General features: G+C 36.7%; 1 protein-coding gene across 4 annotated transcripts in view; it reads right to left on the bottom strand.

Annotated features, from left to right (window-relative positions):
• slc4a4b (solute carrier family 4 member 4b) overlaps positions 1 to 21,190 on the bottom strand; it is a 63,448-nt gene that overhangs the window by 28,434 nt on the left and 13,824 nt on the right. For 3 of the 4 annotated variants that reach the window (XM_048165513.1, XM_048165514.1, XM_048165515.1), the window contains exons 2-8: positions 20,209 to 20,279; positions 15,465 to 15,638; positions 11,968 to 12,103; positions 4,758 to 4,918; positions 4,377 to 4,556; positions 1,279 to 1,371; positions 676 to 752 (exon numbers count right to left, since the gene is read on the bottom strand). In XM_048165513.1, coding sequence (XP_048021470.1) covers positions 676 to 752; positions 1,279 to 1,371; positions 4,377 to 4,556; positions 4,758 to 4,918; positions 11,968 to 12,103; positions 15,465 to 15,638; positions 20,209 to 20,279 — 892 coding nt within the window. The remainder of the gene's footprint in view (positions 1 to 675; positions 753 to 1,278; positions 1,372 to 4,376; positions 4,557 to 4,757; positions 4,919 to 11,967; positions 12,104 to 15,464; positions 15,639 to 20,208; positions 20,280 to 21,190) is intronic. The other variant, XM_048165516.1, reaches the window with a different exon arrangement.

The following is a 21,190-nucleotide window of genomic DNA, read 5'->3' as shown; positions in this document are numbered from 1 at the left end:
TATACATTATTGTATTATTAAATTGCAAATCATTTATATTTTAATAATATATATAATTTATTATATATAATTTATATATATTATTAAAATATTTACAATAGTTACTATTTAAATATTACTATATTTACGGTTATCTTTTAAAATAATATATATTATATTTTAATATGTTAAATATTAGAATTTACATTGTTATATTATTATATTTTCCAGCATTTATATATCATGGTAGTAATTGCTGATTTAAATAATGATAATAAAAAAAGAGAATTTAATGAGAACAAGCATTAAAAACAATGAGAATTATATAAAAACTTAAAAGTAAAAAATGTCTGTATGCATAACAGTAATGATAATTTTGGAGGAAATGTGCTTAATTGTCAGGAAAATATTTTCTTTTAATATTCAAGATGGAAAATATAACTTTTTATTTTTTCTTTTGATTTTGGAGATAAAATGTGACCTGGACACAATAAGATTCACGATGGTACTGTAACACGCTTTACCCTTATGTCTATGGTAAGACCCAACAATATTTTCTTGCAGAATGAATCTACATGTGAAGAAACAGTTAATTAACACACACACACACACACAGTGAGTGAGAGAGAGAGAGAGAGAGAGAGAGAGAGAGAGAGAGAGAGAGAGAGAGAAAGAAAGAAACACACTTCAAAGTACCTGCTCTTTCTCAGGCTTGTCTGAGAGATCATTGAGGCTGTTGGAGGTCAGGTTACGGTGCGTCGTGGCTGGACTACCTGCAGAAATCGTACAAGGTCAAAGGTCAAACACTGATCCACTGCTCAAACTCTAAAACACGTTGTGGAAAATACAGAAAAATTCTAAGAAACAAAGAGGCCCAAGATTTTCAAAGATAAATTACTTTGTATATCTATCTACATCTAAATAAATTCCTTAACTAACTTGTTGGGCAGGTTACAGAGAACTAAAACTCCCCTGTAATATGTATATACAAAGAGAATAGACTGATCTTGAGATGATGATGATGATGATGATGATAATAAATAACAGTCATTGAAACACACTCATATGTTTCAGCATATACAGTAACCTCCAACAATAACTTCATGGCAAACTTTTCCAAAACATTCCTAAAGTGTTTATAATGTTGTGCACATACAAAAGGATTTATTTTAGCCCTTATCTACAGATTTACAGTGGACTAGACCTGATTTTCAGCAGCAATCTTACAGAGAACCAGATAACAGGATAGAAACAGAAAATCTAGCATGAATCGGTCTAAATCTTCAGCTACAGACTTACAGAGAAGTCCCATGCTGTTGCTTCTCTGCATCTGAATTTGCTCGTCAGGGTCAAAGTTGATAATGCAAGGCACAGAGTGATCAAGAGGACGCGCTTCACACACCGAGAGAGAAAGAGAAAAGACAGGGTGCATGCATGTCAATCAAGACAAGAGGGAGGGACAGGGAAGAGAGAAAAGAAAGCATTAGAGCAGAGAAATCAATTAAAGTAAGGTTCAAAGCGCTGATTCAGAATTGAATTTGAGCTTTTCAAATTAAAATGGAAATAGACAACATTCACAAAAACCCAATCAGCACCTTCTCTTTGAGTTTAGAAGAGAAATGATCACAGTTTGAAAAGACATACCAACATTTTCTGAGAGAACAGAGTTAGAGAAGCTGTGAAACTGCTATACATATTTATAAATAATATATTTATACATTATTTATCAGCTATCCAGCATTTAAAATAGAGTCAAGTTGGACTTTTGAAAAAGTAGTCAGCTACATTAATTTGAAAGCTAAATAAAAAAATCATAAATGGTACGAAAAAAAAAAAAACAGTAGAAAACTATATAACAAAAATAAAAGTATTGAAAAAAAAATTATTAAAAATAATATATATATTATTAATATATAATATAATAATATATATCAATGATTATTTTTCTTTTGATGAGATTCATTAATGTATATGAATAATCCAAAACAACTGATTCCCTAAAATAAATTAAATAAAAAGTGTGTGTGTGTGTGTGCGTCTGAGAGAGCGTTTGATTATTACTTCAGTTCACCCGACTGTAAACTTGTTCAGTACATTAAAAACAATCTTGTAGCATTGCACCACTACTGGGAACAAACACCTTGTTTCTGGAAAAGTTACAATATTATGAAAACATCTGATCTATTGTCAAGCTACTGAAGAATGCATTCAACATTTCTTGACATTTAGACAACACTTCTAGTTCTTTAAACATTAAAGTCAGCGTAAGACCTTTCACTGTCATACTGAGAAAATGCATAAAGATTTAATCAGATGGTGAAAAGTGTCTATAGAAGCTGGATGGGAGGGGCTGAAAAATAAAGGGCCTGATAATGTCAGCCGAAAAGGAAAGAGGCTTCAGACGCAAAGTTTTGATGAAAGATTATGATAACAAACGTGTTTTTCTTTGAAATAATGCAAGTCAATGAATCACAATAAGGCCAGGTATGCGTGTACACTGAAAAGAAAGTGGTGTAGGATTTACTTCAAAAAATTTTCAATTGCAAGTCAATTTTTACAAATAGTTAAAAGGAAACAGCATGTAAAAATATTGTAAAAACGAGAACATTGTTGAACATATTCTTCGGCTCTGTGTGATTGTGTAGATGAATATGATCCTTTACAATAGATAATGCTGACAATGTTGATTCTTGTTTTATTACGAGCTCTCTTTTTGCCAGCAGACTCTTCTCTGATCTTTATTTACGGGTGATTCCCGTTTGAGATTTAGCTGCTCCATGTCAACCTCTCTCACTCATTTTGACAACTAACCTCTGCCACTCCCACACTAGACACGCGTCAAAGTAGCCGGAACAACTTTTCTCTATTTATGAATATGATAATATATACACAGGCGAGTGACATACACAATTTCCCATGAATATATACACTTGGCTATAATAGGCTTACGTGAATCAGCGTAAGACAAAAACGATGAACAAAAAAAAGTTACATATTGTACCTTTAAGCTAAGCTAGTTAAGCAAATTACTCCCCAAAACTGAGAGAAACATGATTAAAATAAAGTATTAAAGGTGCAATAGGACACTTTTGGAGAGGCTAGCAATAGCGATTTAACTTTCAATTCATAAGATCCCATCCTCCCTTCAGGGCTTCTCCAAAGCCACGCCTCCTCCAAAACACATGAACGCGCATGCACACACAGCTGCTCGTGGCAAAGCGTCACAAGAAACAGCGTTAAACTACCTCATGTCTCAAAGCACATAACATTACAATATTAATGAACATAAACAACTTAGGCCCTGTCCACACAAACACGGGTATTTTCAAAACTGCGGCTTTTTCTATGCGGTTTGGCCGTTCGTCCACAAACAAACGCAGTATCTGAAACTGAACTGTTTTGAAAACTCCTGCCAGGGTGAAGATATTTAGAAACTCCGGGGGTTATATCGCCACCTGTTGGTTTGGCATGCTCTTGACAGTGCTTCATAGCATGTTTTTATCTTTTCATATGATATATAATGAACTTAAACAACTTGTACCTGACTGCTGCAGATTAATTTCGATGCTGATACTGTTGACATGGAAATGCATAATTCCGAGTCTGAGGGCGTGAACAGCTCCATCACGGGTTTCCATCTTTTAATTATGGTAGTTGTGGCATTAACGTAGCATAAGCTCATTGTTTTGATTCGGCAGGAACTGTAAAAGGTGGCTGCTGTTTGTTTGTGCTGCTCTGCGACTGACCTGTCTACACAAACTCTGCATCGCTTGAAACGCAAACAGGGTGCACGAGGGTATGTAACATACGCTGATAGGACATTGTATTATTTAATTCAGGGCATTCATTTGGATTGACGTTTTATGTTCCTATGCCTTTCACAGACAAAATATATATTTATAAAATTACATTTAAACTATCAGGATATGAGGAGACTTTCAACCAGCATAACAAAAAATATTTCTGTAGAGAATCACATATTGCAGCTTTAACATTTTACTTTTACTATAGAGATCAACAGCTCAGTTTCAGCAGCAAATTTCAGAAACCAAAACATGTTCTAATACATTTCTAGAGGTTTCTAGTTTTTCCTGGGAGGGTCTCAGGTTTTATTGCGGTGAAAATCTGAAAACACAACTGCATCTCTTCAGCACATTTGATTACTTCCGATTTTGAAACATCAAAGCATTTTCAGTTTTGCACTGTGCAAATGTGCTTTTTATTTCACCCACAAGACTGTTGGAAAACATCTGTACTGCTGTGAATGCAACCTTTTGTAAAATGAGTGAGAGATGTGTGGACTGATTGAGCAGATAGATGCTGATGGTGAAAGTGAGAGGAGAGATGCGGAAACCGATAGAGTGTAAGCGAGAGGTTTAATGTGGCAGCTGTGTTACCGTTCTCCTGGCTGCTGAACAGGCGACTCGCGCTCGACACGCTTTTTCCAATATCTGCCAGCGAACGCAGGTTGGACTTCTTGGTCTGGTGGCGATGTTTCCGGAGTAAAGTGTACATGACCATTTCCTTCAGTTCGGGCTTTAGCTGCCCGGTCTCGATCTGATTGTCAGTGATGATCTCTGAAAGACAGAGACAGATTTCATCAGGCATATACTTGTGCTTTAAAAACCCCAGAAACAAAAACACTCGTTTTTAAGATCGCTTTTAACCTCTTAAGAACCATAAAGCAATTCAAGATCCTTATACACCCTAAAAATGGTTCTTGAAGAGGGTTCTTTGCGGAACACTGAAGAACCTCATATGCTGAAGTGCTGTTTTACCAACGATCTGCTGAAGTGAGTTTGCCTCCAAGTCCAGCATGATGGTTCCTTTCTCAATGCAGTTTTTCAGTTGGAAGAGCGAGTGAAGGGACAGAGTGGCCACATGGGGTTTACTCCACCGTTCTCCACCCTTCTCCACCTTCTCCTCAAACTTTATCCATCTGAGAAAAACACATAAAACACATATATGTTCAGACAGCAGCTGAATCAAATTTAGAGTGTGACCCTGTACAGTGACATTATTCCAGGTACTGCACTAGCTTATAAAAATACCATGATAATACAATTTTGGGGGGCACTTACCACAATAATATCAGGTTTTTTCAGCATGTATTATGATAATGTGCTTTGTGCAATGAGAATATTACATTTTTGGGACATTTACCATCATAATACTCCCATTTATTGTTGATCATGCACCTTAATTATACTATGGTTTTACCATGGTGCATACATGTATATATGTTTTGGGCATGTTCTATAGTAATAACCATGTTTCTATATTCATTTTGGTTATCTACCATGGTGTATCGTTCTTTGAAGTGAGTTTGGGGTCAGATTTTTTTGTTTTTGAAATGTATACTTTTATTCATCAATGATGCATTAAACTAATCAAAAGTGAATCAAAAGACATTTATAATATTACAAAAGATTTGTATTTCAAATAAATGCTGTTCTTTTGAACTTTCTGAATCTGTATTCATCAAGAAACTGTTTTCAACATTGATAATAATAATAATAAATGTCTCTTGAGCAGCAAATCATCATATCAGAATGATTTCTGAAGGATCATGTGACACTGAAGACTGGAGTAATGATGCTGAAAATTCAGCTTTGCCATCACAAGAATAAATTACATTTTAAAATATACATAAATAAAAATTGTAATATACTCTTACAGACCCCAAACTTTTGAATGGTAGTTTATATGAATATGGTCAGTCATTCAATATCATGGTTTTACCATCAGTATACCATGGTACAATCACGGTACTGTGTTTGCAAGGACATTAAGACTTTATATTTTTGTTCATTTAAGCTTATACCATTTGGCAAAACAGAAAGACAGAGACCGATAGCTGCATAACTTTGCCTTTCTGCTGACTAACTGAAAGCTATTTGATGTAAAATAAGAATCAAAATGATTCGAAGCTTCTTAAAGCTCTTCTGGCCCTGTTATTAGCTTACCCATGTCTGCTTGAGCGAGTATCTTAGAGAAACGATACCCAACCACACACAGATATCCTTCAAAGCCTTGTAATCTTGTGCAGAGGGGCTGTTGAGCTGAGTTTAGCCAAGCGTGGGTATGATATTTGAGACAAAAGTGATACATACTCACTCACACACACACACACACACACACACACGCGCACAGTGCAGCCTGCGGTTACCTGAGACACAGGTGAACCCAGAGACCCATGAGAACTCTGGGAACCCTGTGCTGGGTTTGTGCATCCCAACACACACACGTGCACACACATAAAACACAATGGGCTCTTTGTTAGCAAATGGTTTCATTTCAACATGATCCAGGTAGATTTTAACATGTAAATCTGGAACATGCAAATTCGAAGAAAGAAACGGTATGCAGGAGTCGATCCATGAAAGGATTTATGTCCGTAACATTTGATGATGCAACATTTGTGTGAAACACAAAAACCTGCTATTGACTGCAATGCGAGATTAAATATATCCATTCTATTAAAATATGATTTCATGTTGCATTTTAATTTGTTGCAGTTGCATGTCCATATAACCCAAATAGATTTGCCATGATAAAATATATCACATAAATCACATAATAAATAACATTTATGTAAAATAAATCAAAATAAAACTAAATAAATGAAATAATATAAAAAATAAAATAAAAAATAAATTAAATAAAAATTAAATAACACAAAAAATAAAAAAAAAATATATAAGAAATAAAATAAAAAAATAAAATGATTTTTTTTATTTATCTTTTATCCCTCCCACCCTATTATTTACCTCGAAATAATAGTGAAATGTCAGTTTGAATGTCATAATGATAAGAAAGTGACATCAAAAGTTTTCAGAGAAGCAAATTTCAAAAGCTTGTTCAACTAACATTTAACATCCGCAAGTTATTTTTCATGTTTCATGTTCAAGTATAAAATATCCAAACCATGTTTCCCCGTTGTCATTAAAAAAATCATTAAAAGGCACCCGTTTCACTCAAAAACATGATTTAGCTGTTAAATAACAGTTTCAGTAATTAATTACTAGTTTGCAAGGCCTGTCTTTGTGTGTGTGTATGTGTGTGTGTGTGTGCGTGTGCGTGCGTGTGTGTGTGTGTTGGTCAGTTGATATGTTTGTGGCAGGAAAAGACCTGGAGATCGTCTGTCACTCAATCCACACAGGAAATCAAAACTACTCGGACCAGATAAAAGCTGCTTTGTCTTTTTGCTGACGTGTCTTTCCTCGGTTTCTTTGTCTCTTGCTTTTTGCAAGAGATCACTAGTACATCTAGCCAAAATAGTAAAAATGTTGTCATCGTTTACTTACTCTCAGGGGCGTAGCACCAAATTTTGGGCCCTGGGTACAAACCATCTTGCTGGGCCCCCGTACCAAATACCATAGTGATACCAATGGGAGGGGTATTGCATTTTTATCATAATAACACTTAAAGGTGCCCAAGAATGCTTTTTTACAAGATGTAATATAAGTCTAAGGTGTCTCCTGAATGTGTCTGTTAAGTTTCAGCTCAAAATACCCCATAGATTTTTTTAAATTAATTTTTTTAACTGCCTATTTTGGGGCATCATTAACTATACACTGATTTTTTCAGCGCGCCGCCCCTTTAAATCGCGTGCTCCCTGCCACACGAGCTCTCCACTATATTACAGCACATTTACAAAGTTCACACAGCTAATATAACCCTCAAATGGATCTTTACAAGATGTTCATCATGCATGCTGTGTGCATACATCGAATCATGTGAGTAAAGTATTTATTTTGATGTTTACATTTGATTCTCTGAGTTTGAGGCTATGCTTTGTGGCTAACGGCTAATGCTACACTGTTGGAGAGATTTATAAAGAATGAAGTTGTGTTTATGCATTATACAGACTGCAAGTGTTTAATAATGAAAATAGCGACGGCTCTTGTCTCCGTGAATTCAGTAAGAAACGATGGTAACTAACCACATTTAACAGTACATTAGCAACATGCTAACGAAACATTTAGAAAGACAATTTACAAATATCACTAAAAATATCATCCTATCATGGATCATGTCAGTTATTATTGCTCTATCTGCCATTTTTCGCTGTTGTTCTTGCTTGCTTACCTTGTCTGTGCACAGATCCAGACGTCAATACTGCCTTTCCTTGTCTAACGCTCGAACATGGGCTGGCATATATGGAAATATTGGGGGCGTACATATTAATGATCCCGACTGTTACGTAACAGTCGGTGTTATGTTGAGATCCGTGTGTTTTCCGGAAGTCTTTTAAACAAATGAGATTTACATAAGAAAGAGGAAGCAATGGGGTTTGAAACTCAATGTATGTCTTTTCCATGTAGGCTACTGAACTCTTGTTATTCAACTATGCCAAGGTAAATTCAATGTTTGATTCTAGGGCACCTTTAAAATGTAAACAAAATAAGCCACACTCTGATTAATATATTTTTTGTCTGAAACTGAAATATATGGCTTTAAATGGTTGCTAAAATATCCTTTATTGTCACAATACCTTTTTTAAAGTGTAGGCTAAGTACAAGTTAATTGCTGATTATTTGTCTGTGTAAAATAAATGCAGACTATAGAATCACAGGGTACACTAACCGCCAAACTAAACATTCAGTCTTTGAATTACGTTTTAAAATAAGTCATTTTCAATCATTAAGATGTGCATTAAACTGAGAACAATCCTGTACTTAATGTAAGAGCGTGCGCGAGCTAATTTGCATAACAATGCAGTAAAATAGGCGCTAACGATCTGTGTTTTCGCGGGTGTTAGATTTTGACAATGGAGGGAAATATGCAGTGTTTTCATGTAAACTTCTGACTCTGGGGAGAACTGCAGCAGAAGAGGAGACAAGCTGCTCAGCTGCCTGGAGTGGCTGTGTGTTGAGCTCCCAGCTCCGCCTCCGTCTGCTTCTCACTCCGTTATTTACTCAGAAATATTGTTTGCTCGCCATGTAGGGTGTGATACTATAAAGTATTGGTATATTATTCAAATAGAGTACGAACATAAATGTATGCTATTCTACCTGGAGTAGATATTTATGTTAAAACAATGTCAATGCTCTGATGCATTTGGAGCTCACCTTTCTTTTCAAAAAACTGAGTGAGCAACTGCTTGCCCTCATTTGCCTTTCTCTCTTTAATCTTCTTTTCTTTTCGTTTTTGAGCCCCTGATTTTCCTTTCTTAAGGAAAGACATGACTCTTCCCCTGTCTTCCTAGTTCATATCACGGCTAACTCTAGCTCCTGTCTCATTAACTGATTCACCGCAGGTCCGCAGCAGAAGCACCTGACTTGCGGGTCGTACCATTTACATTGATTCGAGAGGGGTGGTGGGGCCCTGCACAGCATGAAAATGATTTTTTTTTATACCAAACCAGTGTCTAACTACAAGTTTAGTTTTGCACAGGAGCTTTTTTATTTGTACATAAATGCTATACAAATGTTAGTGTATGTATATGCATGTATAGAAAACTGACTTCTAAGGGGGCCCCCCCTGCCTCGGGCCCTGGGTACTCGGTACCCTTTACCCCCCCAGTCCGACGCCCCTGCTTACTCTCATGCTGTTTACAGGGCTTGTCATTAACTTTTTTGCTCACCAGCCACTGTGGCTATTGGTTTTCCAAAGTTACTAGCCACTCAGCATTTTCACTGGCCACAATTTTGATGTTGGTAAATTACATTTTATATGATTAAAGTTGACTTTATTATGCTTAAATTACTTTATTTCGAGTCATTTTACTTGATTTAGAAGATTTAAAACCCTTTAAAAGTTTTTAAATGCAGATTGACCTCCCAAATCAAGACTACCTTGTATATCAGCTGGTATGTACAGGTGGGCAAGAGGTGGACAATATGACCATGGGCTAATTTATTGAGAAATTTATTTGTATTAGGCTATATAAAATAACAAAGAAGCTAATTACAAAAACAATAGTAGCCTAAATTAAAAATAATCTTTTTTCAGATACAGTAGGTTTATTTAACATATAGACTACATTTATTTAACATCTTTTGTTGTTTAATTAACATTAATGACAGACAGGTAGGCCTATTTAATTGGGCTGCTAAATTCATGGACGTAACTGACGCATATTCAGTTATTACCCACCTGTTTACGTCCACTTAAGCCATAACCGACTGTATTCACGCGAGATACTCCACACGATGGACATTTAGACATCTGTGTGCACGTGTATTTGACTATTCAGACGCGAGGAGAACTGATCGCGCGCGCGACAGAGAGAGAGAGAGCGCACGCGAGAGAGCGCTTCTGTTGTGTGTCATTCAGCGCAATTCCGCATATCCCTCCTTCACTAACTGCACGTAAATAACGAATTGTGTGATTGGATTGTAATTTTGTGCTACGACGATCATTTGGCTGTAAACTGAAATTATATTCAACCCGCCAAAGTGGCTAGTGGGAGTGGCTGTCTTACCCGCCACAGCTGAAATCTACCGGGTTTTGGCGGGTTGGGGGGTGTTAATGTCAAGCCCTGGCTGTTTATGTGAAAAACAAAACAGTCTGGAACAATGGCAAGTAGATTTTGGGGGGGAATGTACTATTCCCTTAAGTATCAAAAAAAGAAAAGAAAGAATGTACCTCTCCTTAAGTTCAGATCTGTTCCTCAGAAACATTTTGTTCTTGTGTTATTTGTTACTGTTTTCTGCTTAACCCTTATTCTGGAGTCAGGACGCTTATCTAATAGCATACGTGAGCGGCGCACAGTCAGGAATGTGTGAAATCCTAAGAACAGTCAAGTGGCACACTAAAATCGTGAGCACTTGGTAAATGACGTGAGTGTTGAATACTTCTGTTGCATTAGCAGAGGCAAACAAGAGATCTCCCCCTTTCAAGCGTGTGTTTCTGACCTGAAAAACCTGAAATTTGAAAATGATAGTTCATAAAGAAAATGATGGCTTTCCTGTGGCTCAAACAGTAGAGCATGACGTCATGATCAAATGTATAACCTTAAGCTGCTTTGGAAAAAAGTGTCTGCCTTGAAAACCGCAGACATGGTAACACTGAATAGGCTATTTTGGGGCATCATTAACTATACACTGATTTTGGCAGCGCCGCCCCTTTAAATCACGTGCTCCCTGCCACACGAGCTCTTGACTATATTACAGTGCATTTACAAAGTTCACACAGCTAATATAACCCTCAAATGGATCTTTACAAGATGTTCATCATGCATGCTGTATGCATGCTTCGAATTATGTGAGTATAGTATTTATTTTGATGTTTACGTTTGATTCTGTGTGAGTTTGAGGCTATATGCTCTGTGGCTAACGGCTAATGCTACACTGTTGGAGAGATTTATAAAGAATGAAGTTGTGTTTATGCATTATACAGACTGCACATGTTTAAAAATGAAAATAGCGACGGCTCTTGTCTCCGTGAATACAGTAAGAAACGATGGTAACTTTAACCACATTTAACAGTACATTAGCAAAATGCTAACGAAACATTTAGAAAGACAATTTACAAATATCACTAAAAATATCATGCTATCATGGATCATGTCAGTTATTATTGCTCCATCTGCCATTTTTCGCTGTTGTTCTTGCTGGCTTACCTTGTCTGTGCACAGATTCAGACGTTAATACTGCCTTTCCTTGTCTAATGCCTTGAACATGGGCTGGCATATATGCAAATATTGGGGTCATACATATTAATGATCCCGACTGTTACGTAACAGTCGGAGTTATGTTGAGATCCGCGTGTTTTCCGGAAGTCTTTTAAACAAATGAGATTTATATAAGAAGGAGGAAGCAATGGGGTTTGAAACTCAATGTATGTCTTTTCCATGTACTGAACTCTTGTTATTTAACTATGCCAATATAAATTCAATATTTAATTCTAGGGCACCTTTAATAACCACTATAGCACCCCTTGTGGCCATACTGAGAATACAATGTGATCAGTGAAATCGAAATGCATTTTTGTTCAGACTAATCGCCTATTTAATACATGTCTTATGTTTCGAGACTTTACCTGGCTGTTTCCTTCCACTCCATCTCTTGACCGTCGACGGCAAGAAGCTCGTCGAGTTCGGTGAAGAGCTGCGGCGGAGGTGGGCCGCTGTCATCTTCCCCCAAAATAAAGCGAATCCGCTCTGCTGCCGGAGAAACTGATGAGAAAACAACAAACCACGTGTGAGATAGGCCAGCTTATAATATAAAGACTGCTAGCCGATACAATCAAACTACAAATCCAATAACAGAAACAAACAATAGCACCACAGTACAATAGCGCTCTGTCTGCTTAAGATGTGACGGTAATAGAAATCACTGGTTGTTTCCTGCATAGGTGTTATGTAACATCACGATGAATGAGCTTTCTTGTAAATTTGAGTGTGTTACACCCAAAAAGCAGTCAGTACGTGAGACTTTATTTCCTTGAGAAACAGAAATAGATAGTGTTGCGAAAGCAGACAGAGCCCCTCTGTGAGATTTCAATCTGAATTTTACAGGGAAGTAGCCTTGAGAATGCAAAGCACAAAATGCATGAAAAAGCCTATGTCAGCATTTTTCATAACCACAATGTTGTATATTTTGTAAAGTGAAAGTTGCGCCACACCTTCTCTAAACGTGTACACATTTAAATTACAAAGACTCAATTTTCCGCACAGGCAGGGCCTTTTTTAAAGGTAAAACTAGACAAAACAAGTGGTTTAAGATTAGACTTTTAGGATACTGATGATATCTGTGTCTATGTCTGAGAAATTAGGTCTAAATATACAATGATTTCTGGCCTTCCCTGCTAGTTAGGGAAGTCAACACATGGGGAAATCTCTCGTTTGCATTGCAACAGAGTGACTCAACTGGATATTTTAATTCAAAGTCTGCATTGGGACATACCAAGTGCATTTGCGTGTGTATCAACGCAGGTCATGCGTGTTTGCAGATGTGCATGCTTCTTTTCAATCTAGCCTCAGGTCAGGGTAAAGACAGGTAGGGACAGGGAGCATAAGAGACTTCTTTCAAAAACAATAAAAAAAAAATCGTACCGTCCCCAAACTTTTACACATTAGTTTAAAAGTTACAATGTCCAAGTACAACTATATACATATCAAATCATATCATGCATGACTAATATAGCTAAAGTTATGAATTTCTGAATGTCTCTGTCAAACTCATAATTTCAAATTGCCAACTCTGAATTTTAGGAAAGTTCTGACTTTTTCCACTTGACTGTTGTGACATTAAATTAAAGCAACTTCTTAGTATTTTCTTATCACATACCAACACTACAGTAGATGGATCTATTTTGGAATCTTTTGAACTTCTTTTAACAAGAAATTAAAAAAAAAAAAATGTTAAAATTTAAAAAAACATTTAAAGGGGACATATCATGAAAATCTGACTTTTTCCATGTTTAAGTGCTATAATGGTGCATCTTCCAACCCAGAAAACGTGAAAAGGACAACCCAGTAACTTTGTTTTGGCAAACCTTTCTATGCAAGCAGAGTGTGATATTACCGCCCCTTAATCTGCACGTTTCCACCCACGGCGCCGCCATTTTGTTTTCGTAAGCGACAACGGTGTACCAGTTCTAGTAACTGCGTGAGATTGTCCAGCTTTGTTGTTGTTGAGCAACCTCAGCACGAGCTGTTAAAGCTCCGCCCTCTTTTGCAAAGTGGGCCAGGAGCAGCAGCTCATTTGCATTTAAAGGGACACACACAAAAACGGCGTGTTTTTGCTCACACCCAAATAGGCACCTTTATGACGCACATAGAGACATATTTGCTTATTTGATGGTCAGATGTGATGTTCTTTGATGAAAAGACGCTCTTTGCATCACTTCAAATAACGCTGGAGAATATGATCATAAGATTTTGTTTATGTCAGAGCTGCCGTCATTGAAGCGAAAGAGCCATACCCAATACTAAGACGTTCTGAATAATCTGTTAATAATTTGTTATGTTGATAATATAATATGCAATTAAAACAACAGTATTAAATTAGAAAAAATGCAAGATAATGGCACCAGAATTCATACTTGAAACATATCGAAGGCTTTTTGGCACATTTGGAGCATGCTAAGCTAAGCTAAACTAAACTAGCCAAAGCTGGACGATTGTTTTCATCCCTCAGTGGCCTGAAACAGCCCCTCCGGAGTAAATAAGGCCATGGTGTACATAACAGAGAAGGGAAGAACATCCCTTTGGCCCATGCCTCCTAACCTGGGCTAAAAGTTAACACCTCTTACAACAAGTGGCTAAAATTACCCATTATACACTAGCATTTACTCAACACTGAAACTAGTGGCACTGTTGCCATCAGCTGACCACTAATACTAAATCCAGCCACAAATCCAGGCCATGAAAAGCTGTACAAACTATTTATGCGAGAAATGTGTTTGTTAGTTTAACCCAGTCACTTACTATAAGTAATGACTGTGTGAAATGCGGGATTTCTGTGCTCTCACACGATCTACAGTCGGAGAGACCGACGGAGAGCGGGTTCACCGAGGATAAACGCAGATAAAGGTGTCTATGCACTTGTTTAGCTTGATGCTTTGCCTTTTCAGCCATGTCACTGATTAGGAGAGATTAGCACACAAAGACCTTTAACTGAGGCTGTAAGGACCGCTTTATCTCGTTCTCTCTCTCCATGGCTCTCTGGGTCAGTCATATTTATTTAATTCACTGATTCTCCAGAAGGATTGCTCGGTGATAATCTGTAAAATATCTGTGAATGTTTTCTTCTAAGACATCAAGAATGACTTTTAGAAATTTGTGATTTGTGAAATTAATACTTTCATTCAACAAGGATGCATTAAAGGCACAATATGTAAGATTTTTTCGATTAAAATATCCAAAAACCACTAGAACAGTGTTAGGCTATATATTATGTTGATTTGTGTATGTATATTATCCCAACTGTTTCCAAGAAAGTTTAAATCCAGTGAAATAAGCTTTTTAAACCAGGACACGAACCGTATCAATGCCATTATACCCACATTGCACAGCAGCCGCCGACTGAACGCACAGAGTAGCATTATAACAACTTTCAACACATAAATGTATCTATTATGATAAAACAGCGCTGCTTTATTCCACATACACTTGACCGGAAGAAGCGGAAGTGGCATAATAAAAGTTCTGCTGCTCTCGAGCCATATCTTGCACTCGTCTCTCATTAGCAACAGCTCCAGCGGCCTCGTTTTTGCTCACACAGCACTCGGCCCTGCTCTGCTTCATACTACAGTAAGGTTAATAAAATGCATTATCTCAGGCTTGACCAGCAAATGCACATGAAGCAACCAGAGCTTCTAATGGCAGCTGCAGTTACACAACATTACTAGTTGCCGATTGGCTCTTTTATTTAGAAGGCGGGACTTATTCCGCCATATTTCGCGTTACACTTTCTCCCATTCATAGTAATATCAGTGCACCGTTTATATATATAAACAAATACTGTTTTGATCACATCAATAGCGCAGGCATACAGGAGCAGTTGGGCATTGTTTCTTTATTTGTCACTTACTGAGTGGTTTGAGGATGCTGGAGGAGGGATCATCTGCATTCTCTGTGTCCGATTTGTCGCTCACGTTTTCCGTCAAACGTTCCCTCTTCTCTTTGTGATTGGATCGTCGCCTGTGTCGTCGGCGCCGACGGTAACTCTTAGGCACATGAACGCCAATGTAGACTGTGTGATGACCTACACACAGGGACAAGGCATGGTAAGATTACAAGATTACAAACAAACACACACACTTACAAACTCAGATACATGCATTTCAGAGTTATAGGTTATAAATTAAAGCCTAAAAATAGACACACAGATAACCAGATGGTGTCTTTGCTTTAGTAAATACAGCGTTTTTTCTGTGTGTACACTTGTGTGCTACTGTTGAACTGTCAATGTATAATCAATTTGATGGAAGACAGAATCTACTGACTTTTATTTTTAGAATAAGGATTTCAACATGCAAGACTGTGTTAATCAGAGTTGAGATTTTTACACTATTAAAGAGCACAGACAGTGATGAGAGGCAAAACAACCGTAAGACATTAATTTTTAAAGAGAGTTGGTCATTTCCAGTTCAACTTTATACAAATAATTAAGTGCGTTTCCACCGCAGGAACTTTCCCCAGGAAATAGGGACTCGGTGAGTTTCAACCGCAGGGAACAGGGTCTAAATGAAGTTCCGGGTAAAGATTTCCCCCTCAGAAAGTCCCTGCTCAAGAGGTAGTACTTTTTCAAAGTTCAGGAACTTTTGGGGGTGGGACTTGGGCATTGAACATGCTGATTGGTTGAGTTCACGCAGCATTTTAATTCAACCATATTTAAAAGTCTGTTGCGGTGTGTGCTGTTGATTGCTACTCGAATCAACAATGGAGTTTAAAAAATACGACAGATGGACCGACGATGAAGTTGAGGCTTTATTAAAGGGGTCCTTGATTATGATTTCACTTTTTTAACTTGCTGTTTGAGCATAAACAACATCTGCAAAGTTACGACACTCAAAGTTCAATGCAAAGATATTTTCTTTTACAGAAATCGCTTTTTAAGGACTACAAAAATGGCTGGTATGGACTACAACGAGCTTCTTCCTGGGTTGGTGACATCACTAACCCTAAAATTTACATAAACCCTGCCCCCGAGAACACGCAACAAAGGGGGTGAGGCCATGTTGGGCTGCTTTAGAGAAGAAGAAGAGTCGTTGTAGTAGAGTGTTGTTACCATGCCTTCATTTTATGCCAGACTGCTTCACAAATGAGGTTGACCCAATGCTGGATGCTGGATTACCATTCAGATACCTCCAGTTTAATTCTAAAAGTTGTAACTTCTTCCTGAGTCTCTCCATCAGTGTCGACTCCAGTTTGAACAACGCACAACTGCGTGAGATTCTCCAGCTTTGTTGTTGTTGAGCAACCGAAGCGTGAGCTGTTAAAGCTCCACCCTCTTCTGGAAAGGGGGCCGGGAGCAGCAGCTCATTTGCATTTAAAGGGACACACACAAAAACAGGGTGTTTTTGTTCACACCCAAATAGGGGCAAATTTGACAAGCGATAATAAATGATCTGTGGGGTATTTTGAGCTGAAACTTCAGACACATTCTGGGGACACCAGAGACTTATATTATATATTGTGAAAGGGGCATTATGGGTCCCCTTTAAGCTTGAGAAATCCAGAGGGAACTAGAAAGTCACGTACAGTCCTATGTCACCGGACTAATTTGCCTAATCTTCACGGTACTGTAGACAGCAGTGGAAATGCACACAGAAACAGGTCTGGGGGAAAAAGTTCCTGGGATGAATTGTTCCGAATAATTTCGATGGAAACGTGGTTAATGTGATGTTCTCATTGTTATCATTAACTAAAACTAAAACTATTACAAATCGTTTTTATTCATTGAAATGATGCTGAAATAAAATATTAAATGAAATAAAATGTAAATGAAAAACTTTAACTTAAAAAACAAAAGTTGCTGACTTGGAAACTAACTGAAAAAAAATTTAAATAAACTGAAATAAAAATAAATTAAGCTAAATAGAAATATTATTAATATAATTAATAGTAAAAAATAATATTAATATCATTCTTATTAAAAATAAATTCATATTAATTAATATTAATGTTAAAAAAACTATTTAGAATATTAAAAACGGATCTAAAACTAATAAAAATTACAAATAACAAAATTACTAAGACTTAATCTAAAATTAAAATAAAAAAGTAAAAAGCTAATATTCAAAAAAATACTGTTATAGTTTTTTTTTTTTTAAATAATACCAAAACAACATTGATGTTATGACGACCAACAGGACCACACTGTGATTCACTTTCTAATGTGTTTGCATGAGTGAAACAGGAAAAATGGCTTGATGACATCAGCTGTGAAAAAAAAGTCATTTCAGAGTTAAATTTTTACAGCATTCATTTTCTTTGGAAGAGCATGTACTGATGAATCATTCACAATAAGACCAGGAACATGTGTAAGAGGGTAAATCAATCTCGCTGCGTTTCTGTGTTGGTATGCTTTTGTTTTTGTTTTTTTCTGAAGGAAAATAACTGACCCGTATCTCACACTTGTTAGATTATAGATAAATGGCAACAACTTCCTGTACAGCTGATCTTGCAGGAAACAGCAAAACATCTCCAGGAAGTGGATGTAAAAACAGAAAGCACACACACTTAGAGGAACACACTCAAAGAACAATATAAGAACTAATCACTCATTAGTCCAGTCATCCATCAAGCATGCTTCAGTCATCCTTCACTTCATTCATTTCAGGTTTGACTTTAAACAAATAAGTCCACCAGCCATTATCTGATAGAGCAGTGTATGTGTGTGTGTGTGTGTGTGTGTGTGTCCATCATGTGAAAGTCCAAAGTTCAGGGACGACAAGAGAGAGAGAAACAAATATAGAAAGGGCATAAGTGTGAAATTCTCATGTTTGCGAATGTGTGTTTGATCTGCTTTTGATGTGGAGATATTTTTAGAAGTCTAAACTTCTAATACTTTATACATCCCACAACTGAGAGAGGAATTCACTCAGAGTGAACTGTGCCGAGTCAATTATTTGTTAGCTGCAAACAGACAAAAACTGGGGCTGCAAATTTGAATATGGCCAACACTGTCAGTATTCTATTCATTAAATACATTCAAATTATTCTATGATGAGCTACATTTACATGGAAAGAGTTATGACAATTTATTTTAATCCCGGAATGAATGAAAAATGGGTAAATTTACCATACAGGGTGTAATTTTTTAAACATTTTATCAATAATATAATATAATATAATATAATATAATATAATATAATATAAATATAATATAATATAATATAATATAATATAATATAATATAATATAATATAATATAATATAATATAATATAATATAATATAATATAATATAATATAATATAATATAATATATGGGTCAATGGCGTGATGGGTCATTTTTTTTGTCCAAAGGTCTTAATAATACAAAAAAACAAAAACAAAGATATGACATCCAAAGTATGTAAGGTAGTACAACTAGATCTCTTTTATTGAATCCAAAAGGTTTTAATTATATTTTGCTACATATAAAGGTATTTTAAAGATTTTGAAGTGTCAAAAGGTCATTCGGTTTAACCGTCCAAAGGCAAATACAGCCATTTCATTTGTGATTAAAACATCTTAAAATGAAATAAATGTACATATTTTTTATTCTGGCATGATTTTATAACATCATATATCAACATAGTGTAAAATGGTATTAAAATTATGTGTAGAAGTCATTGCTTTGTTATGAGAAATAATTGATGTCATTTGGAGTAACCAACATAAAGGGACCATTTTGGATCAAGTCATGCGGCCAATACCATGTGAGAGGATGTGACATCATTCAGACACCTGCAAAGGACCACATGGTCATGAAGCAAAGTGACTAACTCTCTCTTCATGTTTTCACTTGCTCATACGCATGTCCCGAAACATCAGGTCATTCGGTACAACTGCTATAAAACATGGAAAATGTTGTAATATTTTAAAAACTTGTACTAAATATAAAATGTTTGATTGTCCTTTTACTGGCTAGCTAGATATCAGCCTGTGGCATTGTTAAAAAATATCGTCATTTAGTATAACCACATGTGTCATTCGGCAAAACCGCAATTTTGTTTTTTGGACTTTTTTGGTGACAAATTTTGTGCATCTTGTAAAAAATGACAAAAGCAGTGTTAATTGATTATAAAAACCACATAATCTCAAAACTTCCTAATTAATTATATCTCCATTATATTTTTTTACACTTTTAAAAACCTTATTCGTCAATGACCCGTATATGGCATGTGAATAAGATGAAGGGTTTTGCACTGAAATATAGTGTGATAAAGTGACGCCCATTTAGTCAATTCCAGTGTGGAAACAGATTCTGTGTGTGTGTGTGTGTGTGTGTGTGTGTGTGTGTGTGTGTGTGTGTGTGTGTGTGTGTGTGTGGATTAAGATAGTAGTAAACATCTTCACGTGTAGAGCTTTGGTTTGTTACATCTGCAGCACTCATAATCCTCTCCTGCCCTTGAACACAAATTATAACCAAGAATAAAAACAAAACAAAACAGCTGGTCCTCGAAAGAGAGTAAAACAGGAATGAGTGAAAGTGAACGTGAAACTCAATCCACAGTACCTAAGAGTCTTAGGGATCTGCGGTCGTCACTGAGACACAGGAGATCGTGTATCCCACAATATATTTAAGTGCAAGAACGTGTGTGTGTGTGTGTGTGTGTTTCGTACCCTCGACCTCCTCTTCACACACGTTTTTGATGTAGGACGCTCCCCTGTCCACTATGGCTTCATCCTCCATTCTAAAAAAGAAAAAAACATAAGAGAGAGAGAGGGAAAGTCAAATACAAAAACTATAACCCAGACTATCAAGAAAAAGTAAACATGTTTAATCTCGTCTTGCACGCGGACATTTCTCAGAACAGGGTTTCTTCTGAAGGAGATCAGTTTTAACCTTTCCTTTTTACCTTTACTTGTTTATCAGGAGTGTAAACCTGAACCAGTCTGGTTTCAATTCAAGTCATCACACGTCTTGCACTGAGGATTGGATGAACTGGATGACATGAGGGTAAACTCTTATGACTTGAAACAATAAGAAACCACATAAAATAACAAAATAATCTAGCAACCACATAGCAACACCCTAACAACCACCCACAGTATCCCAGTATGTTGGTGAAAATTTTGCATGCATGGATAAAAACACTGCTCACATTTTCTTAATAAAAAAATCTGTATAAAAACAGTTACTTTTCAACGCGAACGCCATCATTCGTATCACTGAGTATGAAGTGATGAGGAAGCCTTCGTAGCTGAAATTCAGATATGGTAATGGTCATTTCGTTTCTGACACATGCTGTAAGCGGCAGACCAATCACAACAGGCTAGGCCATCTGACTTTAGCTGACCAAACAGAGCAAAGTAGACCAATCACAACAGGCTAGGCCATCCAGTGTTGCCAAGTCCACATTTTCCCACGGAATTTGGCTACTTTTACACTGTTGCCATGTCCGCGGATTGAAGCGACCCCAAATAACATGATATTTATCCCCCGGAACACAATTTTTACTGTGGGACCCCCCATGAAACACGATTGGGCTAGTTTTGAGAAGCAATTGGGCGGGTTTTGTTATGAAAACCTGGCAACCCTGGGGCCATCTGACCAATCAGAGCAATTTCAGACACTGTGAGAAAAGAGGTGATGCTACAATGC

The sequence above is a fragment of the Megalobrama amblycephala genome, linkage group LG18, assembly GCF_018812025.1.
Source record: "Megalobrama amblycephala isolate DHTTF-2021 linkage group LG18, ASM1881202v1, whole genome shotgun sequence".
In the NCBI taxonomy this organism is placed as follows: domain Eukaryota; kingdom Metazoa; phylum Chordata; class Actinopteri; order Cypriniformes; family Xenocyprididae; genus Megalobrama; species Megalobrama amblycephala.
This window is presented reverse-complemented; position numbering and strand designations above follow the sequence as displayed.